Raw genomic sequence first — 18,347 nt, forward strand, 5'->3', positions numbered from 1 at the left:
ACTTGACCTTATTTGCTACCCACGACCTGCTGAGACAGTGGGTTAGCAGCACTGGTTAGAGAACAAGGTCGGGGAGGCAGGGGAGCTGCTGCAACCCCAAATCCTTGGCAGCCACAGCCAACTGCCCTGACCTCTTGGATCCACAGTTCCTCCAATCCTTTTCTGTCTTTGAGCCAACTTGATTCTCAGCAGAATGCAAAAGGGGAGACTGAGGCACAGAGGAAGGCCCAGAGTTGCCAAAAGAGGCTCTGGGGCTCTCCATACCAAGGCTTCTGATTGGTCTGTGGGAGTGGAAGTCCAGAGGCACAATGGGTGGAGCCTAGGATTCAACCTTGGCTATCGGCCCTCCTCGCCTGGGACCTTGTTCTCCCAGAACCTAGCCCTGGCCCCAGCTCAGGCCTGTGACTCAGCTGCTGCTGAACAAGGCTTTCCTGACCCCACCAGCCACCCAGCCCAGCTCAGGGACTTCTCCACCCCTGGCCACCCAAAACAAGTCATGCCCATCTGCTAGCCTTTCTGCTTCTCTGTCTCCCTACTCTCACTACCCCAGCGTGGCAACTCCCCTTTCTCCCTCTCTCTCTCTCTCTCTCTCTCTCTCTCTCTCTCTCTCTCACACACACACACACACACACACACACACACACACAGTGCCTGGTATACAGTAGAGGTTTAACAAATGATTGATGAGTTGGACCTGACTGAAGATCTCCCCTGGAATCTATGTACACCCCCATTTAATCATTCCCACCCCACTCTCAGCCTTTCCCTGAGCCATACTCTGCCCCCAATATTTAACTATCCGTTAAAATGGATCCCTAAGTTATCCAATCTGGGCCTCCTGATCCCAGTCTAGATACCAACAGCCAGGATTCCATCTTCCTCCAGTATCATACTGCATACCTGACAGTTCACAGAATGCACCAAACTCTTGCCTGCCTCAGGGCCTTTGCACTTGCTGTTCTGGCTGCCTGGAACATTCTCCCTCACCCCAGCCGTCTATTGTTCCCCAAGTCAAATCCTTCTCCTACTTCTAGAATCCACCGCAAGCCTTCTATCTCCCCAAAGAGGCTTTTCCTGACCACCCAAATTACATTACGTACTTCCAATATTCTTTCTCAGTGGTACCCTGATAATTTCCTTCTTAATACAGTTCACAGTCTGAAGTCAACGTGGGCAATTCCTGCTCATTTATGAATAATGCCTCTCCCTACACTAGACTCACCAGGACAAGGAGCATGCCTGTCTCATTCACACCATATCCCCAGTAGCTAGAACGGTATCTGCTCCAGCCCACAACAGCAAACAGCAGCTTTGTGCAAATTAGAAAAAGGCTTACCCTGTGAGCAAACCAACCCCTTGGACACACAGCTGAGTAGAGTATCTTTGTGGAAATGGCAAGGAGGTGCCTTCTCTCCAGGCAGACCCCACTCTGTACCTGAGTGTGTGGTTTGGAAAGCAAAGAGTGGCTGCTTCCAGGGCTCCCTCGGGTAGGCGCCCTTGGCAGTGAACAGCCTGCATGACCATACAGGGCAGCCCTGCCTATCACACAGTGGGCAGACACTCCACAAATGCCCTTGAATGGAGGGCAGATGGAGAAATCATCGGGCAACTGCAGTACAATGTTCTGAGGGCTCCCTGCGTGCTGGAATGCAGAGAACTTGCCCTTGAAAGCTCTACAGTGGGGAGCAAGGGAAGACCTCCCCCAACCCCCCAGAGCCCAGAAGACAAAAGCTCGGCAAACTCAACTCAAGAGGCAGGTTCCAAGCAGCTCTGCTGAGAGCTTTTGACACCTTAGGAGCACCTGCCCACCACTCCCCAAGGAGGCCCTCTTGCCCTGAGTGCCCTCCAGGGACTGTGCGCTCACAATCTTAGTCACCCCTTCTCAGCAACCCCCCACACACCCGGGGCAGTATTTCCTACTCTGACTTGCACATCCCCTCTGCTGTAATTTGAAACTTGAGCGTGACATTCTGCTGGCTTCTCACTTCCCAGATCAATGGCACCTCCCGGAACCCTCTCCCACAACGAACAGGGCTGCTTTATATACCCAACTGAATATCATCGAAAGGCTGCTGTGTGACTTCTGGGGCTCAGTCATCAAAGGCACTGTGGCTTCAGCCCTGGTCTCTTGGATCACTTGCTGGGGCAGAAGCGAGTCCCGATGCCACGAGGCGCTATAGAGAGGGCCATGTGAGGAACGGCCGCGGCCCCCTGCCACCGGCCTGCGCCCATTTGTCAGGCACAGGCCCGGGCCACCTGGCAAGTGGATCCTCCAGGCCCTGTCTGTCAGGCCCTCAGATGACTACCGCCCTGGCCGCAGCTTCATGAGGGACCCAGGTTCCAAACCACCCAGCTAAGTCACACGGGAACCCCTGACCCTCAGAAACTCTGTGACATAATAATTGCATATTTATTGTAAATTGCTAAGTCGGGGGATGATGTGTTAAGTAGCTACAGATAAACAACACAGAAACCAGGGCACAGGATCCCTCAGAAAGCAAGAGGCTAAAGGCTGTTGCTGGGAATTGAGGCCAGAGGCCATCTCCTCAGTCCTGCCTTGCATCCTGGGACCAGCATGCTCCTCCCCGTAACCCTTTCTCCCCTCTCCTTACCCTACAATACGATTAGTCATCCTGTCCCAGAAAGTAACTCCAAAGAGGCTGTTGGATCCCCCTTTTCCTGCCAGTCCCCCACCACTGCACCAGTTCGGGCCAATTATCCTTCCCTGGGCCCCGTCTCCCCTCCAGCCTTGTCCCCCTTCAATCCACAGAACCACAGACCATTCTCGAGTGCAAACCGATCGCATTTATACTCCTTCTTAGAAACACCTGGTCCAGCACCTCAGCACGCTTATAAGGCCCCGCGCAGGCAGGTCTTGTCTTCACCTCCAGCCACTGCCCCAAAAGAGATCTGTTGCTGCCACAGTGAACTCCCCCAAAGGACATTGAGGCTAGTAGGCCTGAAATGGTGAACTCATATACATCCTCTGAGGCCCAGTTCAAAACGCCCCTCCCTAGATGATCAGGCACTCAAAGGCACCTCCTCCTCTGTGCTCCCAGGCAGGTCCTGTTCAACTTGGCAGCTTGGTATCCTGCCCCTTCTCCTAGCACAGGGTCTGACATACAGATGGGGCTCAACACACGTGGAGTACATTTAAAACTGGAAAAATTCTCCCCAGCCCAAACCACTGGGACTGGGGCTGATGTTCCAGGGCAATGAAACAGACACAAGAGAGGGTAAGTGAGCCCTACTTTTCAGCTCAGCTCCTGCTGGGAAAGGGCAAATAGGGACCGTGGTCAGTGCTTTCCGAGTGTCAGTACAAATACTACCTACGATCCAACCTGGTCCAGCTCTCCATCTACCCACTTACCTACCTGGCTGCGTGTAGACTGGCTCTCAGCTCAGATGTAGGTCATGCTCTGTGACCTGGGACAAGTTACTTAACCACTCTGAGCCTTAATTTCCTCATCTATAAAATGGGGGCAATAACTGTATCTACTTTACAGGGTTGTTATGGGAATTAACTGACTCCCTATACGTGGGCGACCCACAGCATAGCAGCTTTTCATCCCTGCTGTTATTATACTGGAGAGCCCCCAACTCCTAGTCAGGAGGCCCGGCTTCCAGTCCCAACAGCCATCATATAGTTGTGTGACGTAAGGCAAGTCATTCCCAGTCTATGGTCCCCACCACGCCCTGCTGACTCACACTCATTCGCCTACATTACCCCTGAAGTTCCCTACATCACTGAGCCCTGGAACAGATGGTCCTCAAGCCCTCTTCCAGCTGTGAGAGTCTGTGTTACCCACTGGTCTCCCCACCAGTCACCACCTGTCTCTTCCTCCCTCCAGTGAACAGCAAAGAAAGCGGGGGAAGCCCAGGTTCCAACCCTGCGCACATCCCACACACTGGAGGAAACACCCAGCCTGTGATTGACATGGATGCCCACTCCACACTGTACCACACCTCACTGAGGGTCAAGGGCAGGAATACGCCAACCTTCCCAGCCTGATGTCCTCCGCGCTTGAGTCCTTCCCAGATGCACATCTCAGGATCAACCCCACCTGAGCGAACCGTGGCCCTCCCCAGCTCCCACAGAAGACAGTGGCCTCTGAAGCCAGTGACTCTGCAAGACGAAGCCCCCTGGGGAGGGATCCCATCAAACCAAAGCTCCGTGCAGCCCCAAGAGTCCCATCTCTGCCCATGGGTGTCAACAGTGACCCCCACACAGCAGGGCACCTCCCCTGCCTTCCAGGCTCCTGATACACCAGCTGCCTCCTGATACACCAGCCGGTGGCCTAAGAGGGAGCTGAGAGCCCCATAGTGCAGAGGGGTCCATAGGTTACCTTCTGGGGTGGAAAAATGCACCCCCAACCCCAGCCCTCAGCCAGCTCCCGCCTCACTGGCTCACTGGGCTGCCAGGACTCTGTCCTGAGGTGGCTTCCTGCCTCTCAGGAACACAGGAAGCCAACATTGTTGGGATCTAAATGGCCTTTTCCTCCTGGCCTCGGCTTGGAAAATGAGCACACAGCCTCAGTGTGCACCTGACCCCAGCAATAACCGCCCACACCCCCAGTGGGCCTCAGCTTCTTCCCCAGCTGACAGAGTGACTAGCCCAGCCACCCACCTGCCCACCCAGCCTAACAGCCCTTCCCTGCTCTGCTGATCTCCATGGCCTTGGGCAGGCCATGGTACTCAAATAGTTGTTCAACATTATTCTAGTTGTTTCTATGAAGGGTTTTTTTTTTTTTTTTTTTTTTTTATGGATAAGAGTAACATTTAAATCAGGAGACTTCGAGTAAAGCACATTAACTTCCATAATGTGGGTGGGCCTCATCCAATCAGTTGAAGGCCTGAATAAAACAAAGACCTCCTCAAGCAGGAAGAAATGCTGCCAACAGACTAGTTTAGAACTTGAACTGCAATTCCCTGGGTCTCCAGCCTGATGACCTACTCTGCAGATTTTGGACTTGCCAAGTCTCTGTAACTGCATGAGCCAGTTTCTTAAAACAAATCACCTACCTATCTCTATCCATCCATCAACTACCTACCTACCCATCCATCCATCTATTCACACATCCTGTTGGTTCTGTTTCTCTGGAGAACCCCAACTAATACAAGAGATGGTCAGAGGTACGGGCGCCATGAGACTTTGAAGTTGAGCGAGAAGAAACTTCTGGATCATCCCGTCCAGTGCTTTTGAAACTTTCGTGCACATGAACTCCTATGATATTGGTTACCATTCAGGAATGCTCATTCTGTACCAGGCTCTGTTCTGAGCCCTTTATGTGTACATATTATCTCATTTCATCCCCAAAGTAACTCAAGGAGAGAGGTGTGTGATGTGTGTCATTTGAAAGGAGAGGTAACTGAGGCTCAGAGGGGTTATGCGACCTGCCTAAGTTCTCACTTGTAAGCGGTAGAGCTGGGATATGAATTCAGGACACCTGGGCTAAGTACAAAACCACCATCCATTCTGCCTCCTGATACATTTAACTCCCACAACCAGAGCTTTTCTGACTCAAATGGGCAAGGGCTCCAGAGTCTCAGCCCCTCAAGCCTTCCCCTGGATTTCTCCTTTTTCCTACCTTCTCAGGCCCCTAAAGTATCTCCAAAAAAAAAAAAAAAAAATCCAGTTCCTTTGGAGAACAGTTTAGAACCTCTAATCCAGTCCAATCCCTCTTTTAGAGAAAGGGGAAAGTCAGGCCCAGAGACGTTAAGTGTCTCACCCAAGCTTACACAGCCAGACCGGAGCAAGCCACAACAAGAACCCGGGGTCTTTCCACCCTACCAGGCTGCCTCCAATGATTCCAAAGAGGTCCTCAGACACAGGGCGAAAGCTGTCATTGTCAGTGAAATAACAGAGGAGAACGAGCTCCCTGAAACAAGTTTTCCCCAAATCCAACCAGTAAGGGCTTCTGAGTAGGCTTGTCCCACTGAGAGGTGAATTGTCTTCCCCGGGTACATCCCACTCTGGGGAGGCAGCAGGCACCTCCCCTGCCTTCCAGGCTGGTCAGTGGCATTGAGAAGGGAGGTAGTCTAAAACTAGGCCCACATCCGGGCCCAGATGGCAATCCTTGGGCTCTGGAGCCGGCATTTTGGTCTCTCCTCTCAGCTTTCAGCCTAGCAGAAGGCTAGAGCCCTTTAGCAAGGCCCTAGACTCCCTAAAGCACTGCCCCCAAGGACCTGGGGGAAACCCACCGTTTGACCTGAGGAACTCATAAACACCCCTCCAGACCCAGCCTCCTTCTGCCTTCCCTGATGAAGCCTAACAGGAAAATCTCTGCTAAGTCAGAGACAACCTTTCTCATACACCTCTGTGTCAGCTTGGCCACATGTTCTGTCATTGTCTGGTGGTATGTCTGTCTTCCCAGGTCAGGGGCTGGGTCTCGGCACCAGCCCAGAGGGGTCCAGCCCAGAGGGCCCTTAGTTCACGACTGCCAGGTGGATGTCCTTGTGTGTGCAGGAGGTGAGGTGGCAACCTACACTGGGAGACTTATCTAGCCTTTACAGACTCCAACAGAGGAGTTTTCCAGGCCCTCCCACTGGCCGGGACTCAGGGAGCATTCTTGGTCCGGCCCCTTCTCTACAGTTGAGGAAACTGAGTCCTGAGTGGTGACGTGATCTATCTGAGGTCATACAGCCTGTGAGTGGCAGGGCCAGACAGAGTGCCTGGACTGCTAACAAAGGCCTGGGGCCTCTTCTCCTCCCATTGTCTCATCCATCTGTCTCCCTCACAGGGAGCCTTAGTCCAGAACACTGGTATTCATTTTATAGCCACACACAGAACCTCAGTGTTCCTCGCAGTAACCACCCCCCCAGAGACGCAGGACAGGGTTTATTACTAACCCCATGGTACACAGGAAGAAACAGGCTCAGGGAAGGAAAAGACTGGTGACAGTCTCACAGTGACCTCTCTGCCTGTATATCAGTCATACTTATGCCCAAACGTCCTGCCACCTTCGTTCTTTGCCTGCATTGTCCATCTTTGAGTCTCCCCGTCCACAACTAGACCCTAGGTTCCCTGACTCGTTTCCCCATCCCCATCATCGACCCCAACCCCTTCAGCCACAGTACATTAAACAGTGAAATGCGGAAGGCAGGGAGCAGAAGACTGGTCCAAGCTATAGAGCAAGTCAGCCAGAGGGAGACAGGACAAATGCCCCCATTTCTCTAGATCTAGGAAAGTGCCCTCGCTTTCCATGCCTGCACTTGGAGTGCCCTCAGCACTGCAAGGAGACTGAATTCAGAGCCTTGATGTCCCATGCACCCCTCCACACTCATCACCCTCAGCCACTAATCCAGAGAATGACCATGTTGTAACCCCAGACTCAAGACCAAAAAAGGAACCAGAGAGCACCACAAACCCTTCGGTTTGGGCTTGGTGAACAAAACATGACCTGGGTTTTAGTCCACAATCACCCCCTTAGCCGGGGAACAACCTGTACAACCATAGCTGGTGGCCGTGGATGGATGGGTGGGTGGGTGGATAAGGGGGTCTGTCCATCTTGTGCCACCTTCTGGTTCCAAAACACAGAGAGTTGGCCCACTCCTGTATCTCTCACCAGCAAGCCCAGTGGCTCCAACCCCGGCCCCAGGCCTGGTGACCCCAACCCTCTGCTGAGAATGCACATCGTAGTCTCCTGTAGAGCTGGGAGTCTTCAATCCTCCCTTGCTGGGCCCAGCCCCAGCCCTTCCATGGCCCAGTCCTGACACCTGGTGGTGCCTCTGGGCTGCAGTCCTGGCTTTCTTCCCACTTCTCAATAACTCATTCAGAGCTGCCAAACCAGCCTGGCAGCTCACTGGCCACCTGCCCTCCACTCTGGTTCACACCGGCAGGGCCAGGCTCCGAACCAGGTAAAACCCAGGTCTCACCTTGGCGGCCTTCCCTTCCCACAGGTTCACATCCCCTCCTCAACCCAGGCCTTCAAGCCAGGTCAACTGGGGAACTTAGGACTACAGACTATTACAGAATTTGCAGCCAGAGATGTGCCAAGGTCAGACATTGAGTGCCAGACTTCCTTCTACCCCACCCCTGTTCTGCCTCCCATCAGAGGAGTGCTGGCGGTCTGGGGTGAAGGGAAGGCACACCAGGGAAGGAAGGAAGGAACTGGTGGGAGGTGGAGGGAATGGAGGCTCAGGGGCTAACTTCAGCAGGCTCACCCGGCCGGGTGGGGTGGGGGCGGTGACGCAAGCAAAATGGAAAACGCCGCCCCCAGCAATCCCCTCCTGACTCTCCCGGCTCCCACCCTAACCCGACACCGTCCCAGCCGGACCTCTTGGGAGGAGGGTGACACCATGCGGCTTACTTTGGTACTGCAAAAGTCCCTGTTGGCCTCCTAAATTCCTTCCGGGCGCCCCAGCTCTTCAGTCAAGGACCATTAACCTCTGCCCTTTGCACATAGCAGGACGTGCCTAGAATGCCTCCACGTGCACATTCGCACACACTCACACATTCCCATCCACCCACTCCCCCCTCCAACATACTGCTGAAACTCCTTGTCTAGGAGGACTTCCCTCCCCCAGAGAGCACACCCCCGACAACCCCACTCGGACCCAGCCAGCTGTGTGCCTTGGCAAGAGACTTAACCACTCTGAGCCTTGGTTTCCTCATCTGTAAACTGAGGGCGACACTAGCACTTTCCGGAGGCTGCGAGCCCTGCAGGAGATCCATGTGAGTGCTTTCATACTAAGTGCTTTCATGATTGCTCCCTAGGCTCTGATGCCCAGCTTCCCAGCCCCACCGAGACTGGCAGGGAGGGAGGGGAGAGTCCGGGTAGAGCCACGTGAGTGAAGACCCTCGGGCAAGAAGGAGCCCGGCCCCTCTGGCATGTTTGATATACTTGGCGTATTCCAGAACTGAGCGAGGTGCAGCCGGGGTGAGTATGGGCTTGGGGGACAGGGCGGATGGGTCAGAGAGCTGGCACGGGGTGGATCCTGCTGGGCCTTGAAGGCACAGGAAGGAGTCAGTGCTCTGTCTTGAGCATAGTGGGGGCTCCCAAACCTTTTCCCAGGGAGCTGACATAACCAGATCTACGTGGAGTCCCACTCGGAGCTGGTGAGGACAGTGGATTGGAGAGAGGGCAGGCCAGGAAGCCAAGAGCTGAAGTCAGCCCTCCGGATGACAGGTGCTGCCAGCCTGAATTGGAGAGGCTCAGTGATTCAAACTACACTGGGGGCCCTGGCGATTGATGGGAGGCAGGGTGGGCAGGAGAAGGAGGCATCTGGTAGGGCCGCTGAGGGGGGGGGGGTTGTCAGTCACCGTCACTGAGACTGTGCGCGGGGGCCCCCTGCTGATTTTACTGTGTGATCTGGGGCAAGACACTGACCTCTCTGGCAACAGTCACAGCCAAATCCCAGGCCGTGTCAGAAGCACATGAGAACAGTGATTGAAAAAGCCCAGCAGCCGCCAGGCTCTCCCCCAAGTCGGATTCAGAGCCCCTTGCACTCCTCCCTAGCTTTGGCGTCTTCCTCAGTGCCAGGCACACATCCACACACCATCCCCATGCGACACCCCTTCTGCGTGCCTCCTTCATATCATCCACACGCATCCCGGCCATTCACTCACAAGCCACAGGTCATGCCCGTGCCACCCACACCTGCCAGGTACCATCCACACACACCCACAAGCTTGCCATCTGGTGTGCGTAGCACCTCTCCCCACAGGAGAACCAGGCACCAGGCTAGGACCCCGAGGACATCTGCCCCAGCCCCAGACCACCTCGTTCCCATGACAGTGCTCTCCCCACCACCCCCTCCCCCAGAGCCTGGCCAGCTGCTCACCTTTGCAGGTGCAACCCTCCCGGGTGATGGCCTGTCGGCAGATACCACAGGGCTTCACCTTCTTGAAGGTCTTCACCTTGAAGTGGTGAGTCTTGGGGGCCTCCAGATCCTCCGGCTGTGGTGGGGGGGAGAGGCACAGTGATCAGGCCTGGGCAGAAGGCCAGGGAAGGAGGCGGAGGGGACTAGGGGACAAGTGGGCAAGGACTGGGGCAAAGGAGAAGTGAGAGCCCCGTCAGAGGTGACAGGTCTGGGCCCATTTCTGGGAGGAGGTGCCCCAGGAAAGAGAAAGCTGAGTGTGACCCAGACTCCCACAATTAGGTAGGTCAGCCTACCGGGACACTGATTTTAAATGGATTGCTCAATACGGTTTTACACACGCACACGGCACAACCACACCCCTGGAGGCTGTCTCATGGCCGACCCGGTCAATAGCCCCCTAAGGTAAGTACCGTGGCGACTCCTTTCACCAAAGATGCATTTTGCCAGAGCTCTAAGCTTCACTGTGAGGTTTCTGTCACTCAGGATTAATTCGTGGGGTTTATCCACACGGTCGCACGGAGCAGCAGCACCTCGTTTTCATCACTGTGTGTGAACACAGCTAATTCCTTTCCCTGTCCATGTCCCCATGTCGCCAATGTGCCACATCCCTCCATTCTCTCTCACCCCTATCCCTACCACCTCCTGCCCCAGCCCGGGCTTCTTCCATCTTTATTTTTGGTCCTTTGCACTATGAAAATATTGGTATGTTAAATCTCCTTTTTATTTATTTTTTTTTTATTTTTTTTCACGTTTATTTATTTTTGAGAGAGAGAGACAGAGGGTGAGTGGGGAGGGGCAGAGAGAGAGGGAGACACAGAATGTGAAGCAGGCTCCAGGCTCTGAGCTGTCAGCACAGAGCCCGACGCGGGGCTCAAACTCATGAATGGCTAGATCATAACCTGAGCCGAAGTCGGACACTTAACCGAGTGAACCACCCAGGTGCCCATTTATTTATTTATTTATTTATTTATTTATTTATTTATTTTTAAGTAGGTTCCACACCCAGCACGGAGCCCAACACAGGGCTTTAACTCACAACCCTGAGATCAAGACCAGAGCTAAAATCAAGAGTTGGATGTTTAACCAACTGAGCCACCCAGGCAGGCGCCCCTTAAACCTCCTTTTTAAAACGACAGCACCACACACATGTGATGAGAGGCAGGCTGACAGTCCAGCCTTCTCTGTGTCCGACTGGCCGTGAGCCCCGAGCCAGTCACCAGCCGCCGCTGCCACAGGCCTCGGTTTCCTGCTCTGGATGGCATGAGGTTGGGCACCACACCCTCAAACTCTGACAGTCTGTCCTTTGTAACCTCATATGGGAACACACTCTAAGCCACAAAACCCTGCACCCACACTGCCTAGGACCCCCTCCTCCCATCTGCAGCCCTCAGCCCAGGCCCAGGCTCAGGGAGCTTTCTGTGGATGCCCTGGGAAGCCATCCCTGCCCACGGGCACCATGCCTCTCCAAGGCCCCTCATCCTGGTGTCCAACCTGATGCATTTCCCGGCTTTGGCAGCAGGGGCCGGCAGAACACAGACATCGGCAGCTCCCTCACCCTGCGCAGGGCTCCCTGACACCCCTCTGTACACACATGGCCACACACAGAGACACAACCTATAGCAGACCCTGAAGTCCCAGGGGACAGTTCTTCTCTTCAAGGTCCCCCTCCTTGTGCCCTGCTCCAGAGCCTCCAAGCGCTGACACAGGGGCCGGAGGGGGCGACTTGTGTGTTCAGAGCATCCCGAAAGCTAGCAGGTCCCGGACTCCTCTCTGAAGACACTGCAGTGGTGAGTCCTGGGGGGCAGAGTGAGGCTGAGCCACGAGAGATGCAGAGAGAAAAAAACAGACAAAATGAGAGAGACACAGAAAGCCAGAGAGACAAAGAGGCAGAGAGATAGAGAGGGAAAGAGAGAGACAGAGACAGAAACTCAGAGTCGGAGAGACCGAGAGACAAAGATAAAGACAGAGAAGCAGAGAAAGACAGAGAAAGACAACAGAGAGTCAGAGAGGAAGAAGACAGAGATAAGGCAGAGACAAAGGCAGAGATGAACAAGCACACACGGAGAATAAGAGAAATTAGATAGAAACACACAGAGACTGTAAGGGGAACCAGAGAATCAAAGGGGCAGACAGACAAAGGGACACAGGAGCCAGCCTGAATGGGCCCCCAAACGCTAACTCTGGGAAGACTTGAGCATCACAATACAGAACGATAGCAGTGGCCTAAATGAGCCCATGCTGATATGCAAAATACGTGAAAAAATTCACAGTGTGATGAGAAATGGAATACTTACAAATCTCAAAGCACCTCACCACACCACACTTTTATAAATTACAAAGGGAAAAAAGTCACTTTTCCCAGCAGACTCCACGTTAATCAAATGATCAAAGCGAACATCACCACTAATGGGAAGACTGGAAATCGTGCACCATGGTGGACACACACTGAGAACAGAACATCACTTCTGCCACTTCCCTGCCGAAGAGACACAAGCTGAATCTAATCGTGAAGAAACATCAGGCCAACGCAAATCGAGGCACAGTCTACCAATTAAATGGCTTATAATCATCAAAAGTGACAAGGTCACAAAAGTCAAGGAAAGATGGAGGAGATTTCCAGACTGATGGAGTCTAAAGAGATAATGATTGCCAAAAGCAGTGGCTGATTCTGAACTGGATTTTTCCCATGCCCATAAAGGACGTCAGTGGGACAACTGGCCACACTTCGGTGGGGTCTGAGGAGGACACAGTAGTCATGTACTGATGTCAGGTCCCGGACGTTGATGGCTGTGTTGGGTTAGGCAGGAGAAAGTCCCTGTAGGAAAATCAGGAAAGCATTTAAGGATGGCAGGGCACTGTGTCAGCAACTTACTCTCAAATAGCTCAAGAAAAAAAGTTCTTTGCACTGTATCTGCAACTATCTCAAGTTTGAGACTGTCTCAAAATTCAAAGAGACAGGCAGCTAGAGATGGCAGGGAGGCAGGATAGGTCAGAGACAAAGCCCAGGGCAGAAGTGGCAAGGGCAGGGGGCAATGGAGCCAGAGTGGTGCCAGAAGCCCAGCAGTGCCCCCTAGTGGCTAAGCCCAGCACCAGGGCCTGGGTTCTGATAACTCCAGCGTGCTGGGTCCTAGGAGCTGTGCTTCCAGCTTCTTCTGAGGATGGGGGCAGGACATGACAGGGCACTGTCCTGCTCTGGACCTCATTCAGTTGTCCCCCAGCCCGCAAGGAGGGTAGGTGAGCTCCCTCCATTCTGAGGTCTCACCTCCCCTGTTTTCCCATCTGAGCCCCTGGCTGGCAGCCTTCCAGACAATCTCTGTCATAGACATTCCAGGGAGGGGGCCCAGCCCAATGTCAGACGCAGCAGCACCCCCTGGGCTGGGGGGAGGAGCAGGAAGGGGACCCAGAGTTCAATTTAAGGCCTGTCTGGGGAGGCAGGCAGGAAGCCCTTAAGCCCAGTCTTTTCAGGCCTACTCTAGCCACCCCCTAAACCTGCCTCTCCCACCCCACTGAGTCAAGCAGGGCCCCCCATTCCGATTTATCCCCCAGACTTCTCCACCTATACCCCAAACTCAGCCCTTCCCCCAAAGCCGGCAGAAAGTGACCTTCTCCCCAAAGTACACTTGGAGCAGTGGAATCTCCCAAAAGAGGGTCCTGGCTGCCCAGTGAACAGATGGGGAGCAGGCGGAGCCTTCCAGACTGACAAGCAACCGCCCAGACTTCTCCCTTGGGTCCTGGGCTTGCCTGCTCTGCCTGCCCAAACTCATAAATGTCAGTTTACAAAATCTCTCCCCACACAGGCTTGGAGAACAGGAACAGGATTTCAGATACACTCGGGGCCTCACTCACGGCCTCTCTAAGCAGCCTGTGGGCGATGGCCCAGCACACTCCTGCCCCTCACCCCCACCCCATTCTGGCTCTCTGGCTCAAGGAGTGCTGGGATGGGAATCTCTAGGCTGGTGACCTTGAGAACATCAGTGACCTTCTCTGGTTCTCGCAGGCCCCAGATAGAAGTGACGGGTTTGGACAAGATCCTCTGAGTATAGACAGAGCAGGGGAAACAATGGGCCTGTTTGAGATGAAGGGATTGGAGGAACGGAGGGCAGGACATGCTCATGGTGACACAGAGAGATGTCTCATGAGATATCACCCCTCTGTGAGAGTCTAGGGAACCCAGGTGGGAGTGAGGAGGCCAGCTTGGCCAACCCCAGGCAAGTGGCTCCAGGCTGTGACCTCCACTTTACAGTATCAGCTCACCGGCCATCCAATGGGTATCTGGCAGTTTCATTGAAAGGGTCACCCACAGAGGTATGAAGATCTCCCAGTTTGCTGGAGGAGAAAGTCTAGGATGGGTGAACCTTATGTCTTCAAATATCTGAAGGAGCTGTCACGGTAAGAATGAACCAGACGTGATGTATGAAGTTACTGAAAACAAAACAAAACTCAGTGGGGGGTGGGCAGAAGTCACAAGGACACAAGATTAGACTCAAGGAGGTACGAGAACTTCCCAACGACCACATGTTAAAATCCAGACAAAGGAAAAACATGGGGGTCGGGTACCTTCACTGCCTTCCCCCAGAGTTACTCTGCACATACAGGCAGAGGATGTGAACGAGCCCGTGAAGTGCAAAACTCTGTGCGGGGGTAACCACTTGTTGTGACAGTGCTCATCATTTTTCCTGACAGGTGGCAGACAGCCTCACAAAGCACTCCCCACCCGTCCTAGCTGGATTAGCTCCTAGAGGGCCTGGGGGAAACTAGGGGGACACAGAAGACACAACAGGAGCTCCCCGATCTCTCCAACACCCACTTCCCTCAAGAGCCAGAGCCCGGAAAAGGGAAGGGGTCCCAGCCCAGAAGTCATACTTCCCCACCCTCGGAGCCCAGAGCCCCCTGCCCCTGTGACAAGCCCACCCAGCATCAGAGGGCTTTCCTGGGCCTCAGGGGGATCCTCTCTTTCCCACCCTCCATTCAGCCAAGCCTGCCTGCCAGATACATCCCAGCCAGAGGGGCGGGGCACATCTGGCTGCGACAGATTTGGCGGGAGTCCTGGGCCCCGGGGTGGGAAAGGCTGATTGTTGGTTCCTCCCTGCCCCGTGGGGGCAGAGTGTGATGGCGTGGGGGTGGGGAGTGAAAGGGGATTGGCAGCCCTAGGGGTCCTCCAGCTCAGGAGTTCCTGCCCCCTCCAGAGAAACTTCCCCAGCCCTATCCCCACTAGGTTCCCTATGCCCTGAGGCTAGGACCCCTGGAGGATGTGGCCAGAGGGCAAAAGTCTATGAGGCCAGTGAGCCTCAGGGAAGAGAGTCACCAAAAAGCAGGCCTAGGGCAGGCCTTGCCCTGCTTGCTGGCCACCCACCAGTCCACGTCTGGCAGTCTTGTGCTAGGCTGCCAGGCTGGCATCAGCTGTCATTTCTGTGGAGGAGACTCAGACTCCCCAAGGAGCCACAGGCTGGCATCTGGGAGACCCCGGTCACCTCAAGAGCAAACTTCCCCCAACCCCACTTCCCTTCACATACACACCAAAGTTCCTTACCCACCCACCACCACCTGCAATCTGCTAGCCAGCTAATGGCCTGACAGTGTTCTTGGTCGCCTGGGTGGAAAACTCTGAGTCACCCCCCAACTCCTGGCCCTCCACCCTCCAATCCAACCAGCTGCCAGACTCTGAATTTTGCTTCCTGAACACTCTCAGCCCTCCTGTACTTTTTGATTCCAGGGCCGTTGCCCTATCGAAGGCCTCGTCACTTCAACCCACGGCTACCGCAACAGCCTCCTGGTCCCCTGACACCGGGCCCCTGCTCCCCACATAGCCTCCATGCAGCCTCTAAGGAGCACAGCTCTATGAGGTCGCTGACGCCCCCACTCCCCCCAGAATGCTTCCAGGCCTACCCATGAATCCAAGATGAAACCCGGACTCCCTCAAGCCAGCCGGGAAAGCAGCCTTGGTCCGTAAGCAGCCCACCCCGCCATCTCAATCCCCACACCCCACTCCCCGACTCCCTGACCTGCGTCCACCTCTGAGCCTCTGCTCTGCTGTTGCCTCCTCCCAAAATGCCCGTCCTCCCTTCTCAGCTGGCCAAGCTTCTAGGCTTCTGTCCTCATCCTGGAAGGCCTCATCCAAACCTCACCCCCTCAGGGAGATTTTCCCCATACCCTCCCCCACACACCACCGGCTCAGATTCAGTCTCTCCACTGCTGCCCTCTTTTGGTGTTTCGAAAAGCGTAAAAGCGCTGGAAAAGACGAGCATGCTTGTTCCGTGGCCGTGATTCACCGTTTGTTAATGATGTGCCACTTGGGTCCGCGCTCCCTCTCCGTCTCTGCCCCTACACAAGCCCCACTGATTCTCACACGCAGGAAGTTCCACACCAATGTGGTACTATTATCTAATATTGAATTCATATTCTCATTTCCCCTTTTGCCCCATTAACATCCCTCAGAGCTGGGCCGTTGGTTTTGTTTTTCTTTTGCACTCAGGATTCAGGCAGAGCCCTGTATTACATTTCGTTGCTAGGTTTCTTTCATCTTCTTTCATCTGGACACATTACTCCTCCTTCTGATTTCCCTGTTTCGAAGACTCTAGGTAGGCTCTTTGGCAGGAGGTCCCTCAGTTTCCTCGGGATTCAATTCAGGCTAAGCGCCGCCTCCCACCCGCAACCCAGGTACCCCTTCCTCTCCTGGTTGTGTTTTCCTGGGGCTGCATCATGGGACTCTGTGCAATGTGACTGTCCCTCCCCTCCCTTGTTAGCTGGGTGGCCCCAGGCAAGTGTTTGAACCCCTGTCTGCCTCACTTTAGTTAAATGGGCTGGTAATAGTAACCACCCATAGCTTGTGAGACAATGCCTGAAAAGCCAAGGGAACAGCACCTGGCACATAGGAAATGCTCCCTAGGTGTGGGCTCCGTTTCACCTTGTCTGTCACTCCTGCGTGTGTATGCGTGTGTGTGTGTGTGCGCACGTGTGCATGCTCCCTAGACTAGCTCCCCAGGTACACGTGTCTGCCGGTACTTCTGCTCCATGTCCCTCAGGTGCCGGAACAGTGTGATCCCTAAAGAAGGAGCGAATTGAATGGAGTGGATGCCTGGCCTCAGTTCCCCCATGTCATTGTACTGACCTGCCCTCGGGGAGAGGACACAGGTCACCCCCTTCACCAGCCACCGATCCAAGCTCAGAAGAAAGCTCTCTGACTGTGAGTAGCCCTGCATCTCTGCGGAGGGAGGAGGGCAGGGGGCGGCACTGACTGAGTTCCTCCCAGGTGACAGAGGAGCATGGGAGGCGTGGGAGCCCAGGACTGAGTCCCTGACTCAGTCCCCTGAGCTGAATGATCTCTCCCCTCAGCTGGCCTCTCTCTGCCCTGCTCGGCTCCTTCACAAACCACATCCCAACGCTCCTGATCAACAAGTCCCAGGTCCCTTTTTGTGCCCACCCTTCCCGGGGTGAAAGGACACAGGGATGGGATAGTCTGAGCCACATTCATGGGCTGGTGCCACGGCAAGAGGCTGCCACGGAGTCCCTCACGGACCCCTCACAGTGATGATGAGGTGAGGAGCTTACTCCAGACACACAGGTAGGGCAGGATGGAACAAAGATTCGAATCCAGGTCTGACTGGGGCAAGGTCCCAAGTCCCTAGCCACCTCACTGCCATCATCTGTAACAGTGTGCCGGAAGTGGCCCGTCCTGGCCGTCTCTAGGAGCCCTGACAGTCACATCGTCAGTGCCCCTCTACCCAAAGGCCATATCCTGGCTAGTTGACCCTGTCCTATCCATCCACAACTATCTTCATTTGCTGTACTTGGACTTCCGAGCTCTCAGCTTCACCTCTGCATTAAAGGCCTCCCAAGAGGCCTTTCCTAACACCTCTGCCTCTGCCAATCCAGGTTAGGTACCCCCTAACCTACACCCACAGCTTCCCTCTTGGCAACACCCATCTTATTGTAATCATCAGCCCAAGATCTGCAAGCTTCTTGAAGAAAGTAGAACCCCATCATCATCCATGAAATGGATGGACAGGCAGTGGGTGGGCAGGCGGGTGCCAACATGGCCCAATGGCCGGACGGTTTCTCCATCACACACGGTACTTCCCCAACACCAGCCCGTACCCCTCGCTGCTCGCCCCCAACCCCCTTTAACCAGAGCTCCAACACCCCTCACCCCGCACCGGCCCTCACCTTCCCTGTCCAGGAACACTGAACCCAGCTGCCATGTGGCCTTGGGCAAGCCACCTACCCTCTGTGGGTCCCCTTCACCATGGCTGGAAACTGGTACTTGTCGTCCCTGCCCTTCGTGCCTTACGGAATCACACTGAGGTTCAAACGAAATTGTTTAAGTCAAGGAACTGTACACAAGAAAGGCAGAGAGAGGCAAAATAACTTGTCTGACCACCACAGCTATCCAGTGGCAGAGTCAGGATTTGGACTCAGGCAGGCTGGCTCCAGAGGCCGTGTTCTGAGCATTGTGTGTGCTGTCTGCAGGGGAAGGCCTTGATTGTTCTCTGCCTTCACATCGTTCTCCTGGCCCCATTCACATCGAC

The 18,347-nt window shown here is 54.5% G+C and overlaps 1 protein-coding gene and 1 long non-coding RNA gene across 9 annotated transcripts in view; one reads left to right on the forward strand and one right to left on the reverse strand.

Annotated features, from left to right (window-relative positions):
- Positions 1-18,347, reverse strand: part of TNS1 (tensin 1) — a 200,037-nt gene that overhangs the window by 170,398 nt on the left and 11,292 nt on the right. For all 8 annotated transcript variants that reach the window (XM_045481192.1, XM_045481191.1, XM_045481190.1 and 5 more), the window contains exon 2: positions 9,784-9,898. In XM_045481192.1, the coding sequence (XP_045337148.1) occupies positions 9,784-9,898 (115 nt within the window). The remainder of the gene's footprint in view (positions 1-9,783; positions 9,899-18,347) is intronic.
- LOC123599452 lies at positions 9,791-17,679 on the forward strand. The gene is made up of 3 exons (XR_006713155.1): positions 9,791-9,868; positions 16,845-17,005; positions 17,155-17,679. It is a non-coding gene; the product is annotated as an uncharacterized LOC123599452 (long non-coding RNA).

The sequence above is a fragment of the Leopardus geoffroyi genome, chromosome C1 (assembly GCF_018350155.1).
Source record: "Leopardus geoffroyi isolate Oge1 chromosome C1, O.geoffroyi_Oge1_pat1.0, whole genome shotgun sequence".
NCBI classification, from domain to species: domain Eukaryota; kingdom Metazoa; phylum Chordata; class Mammalia; order Carnivora; family Felidae; genus Leopardus; species Leopardus geoffroyi.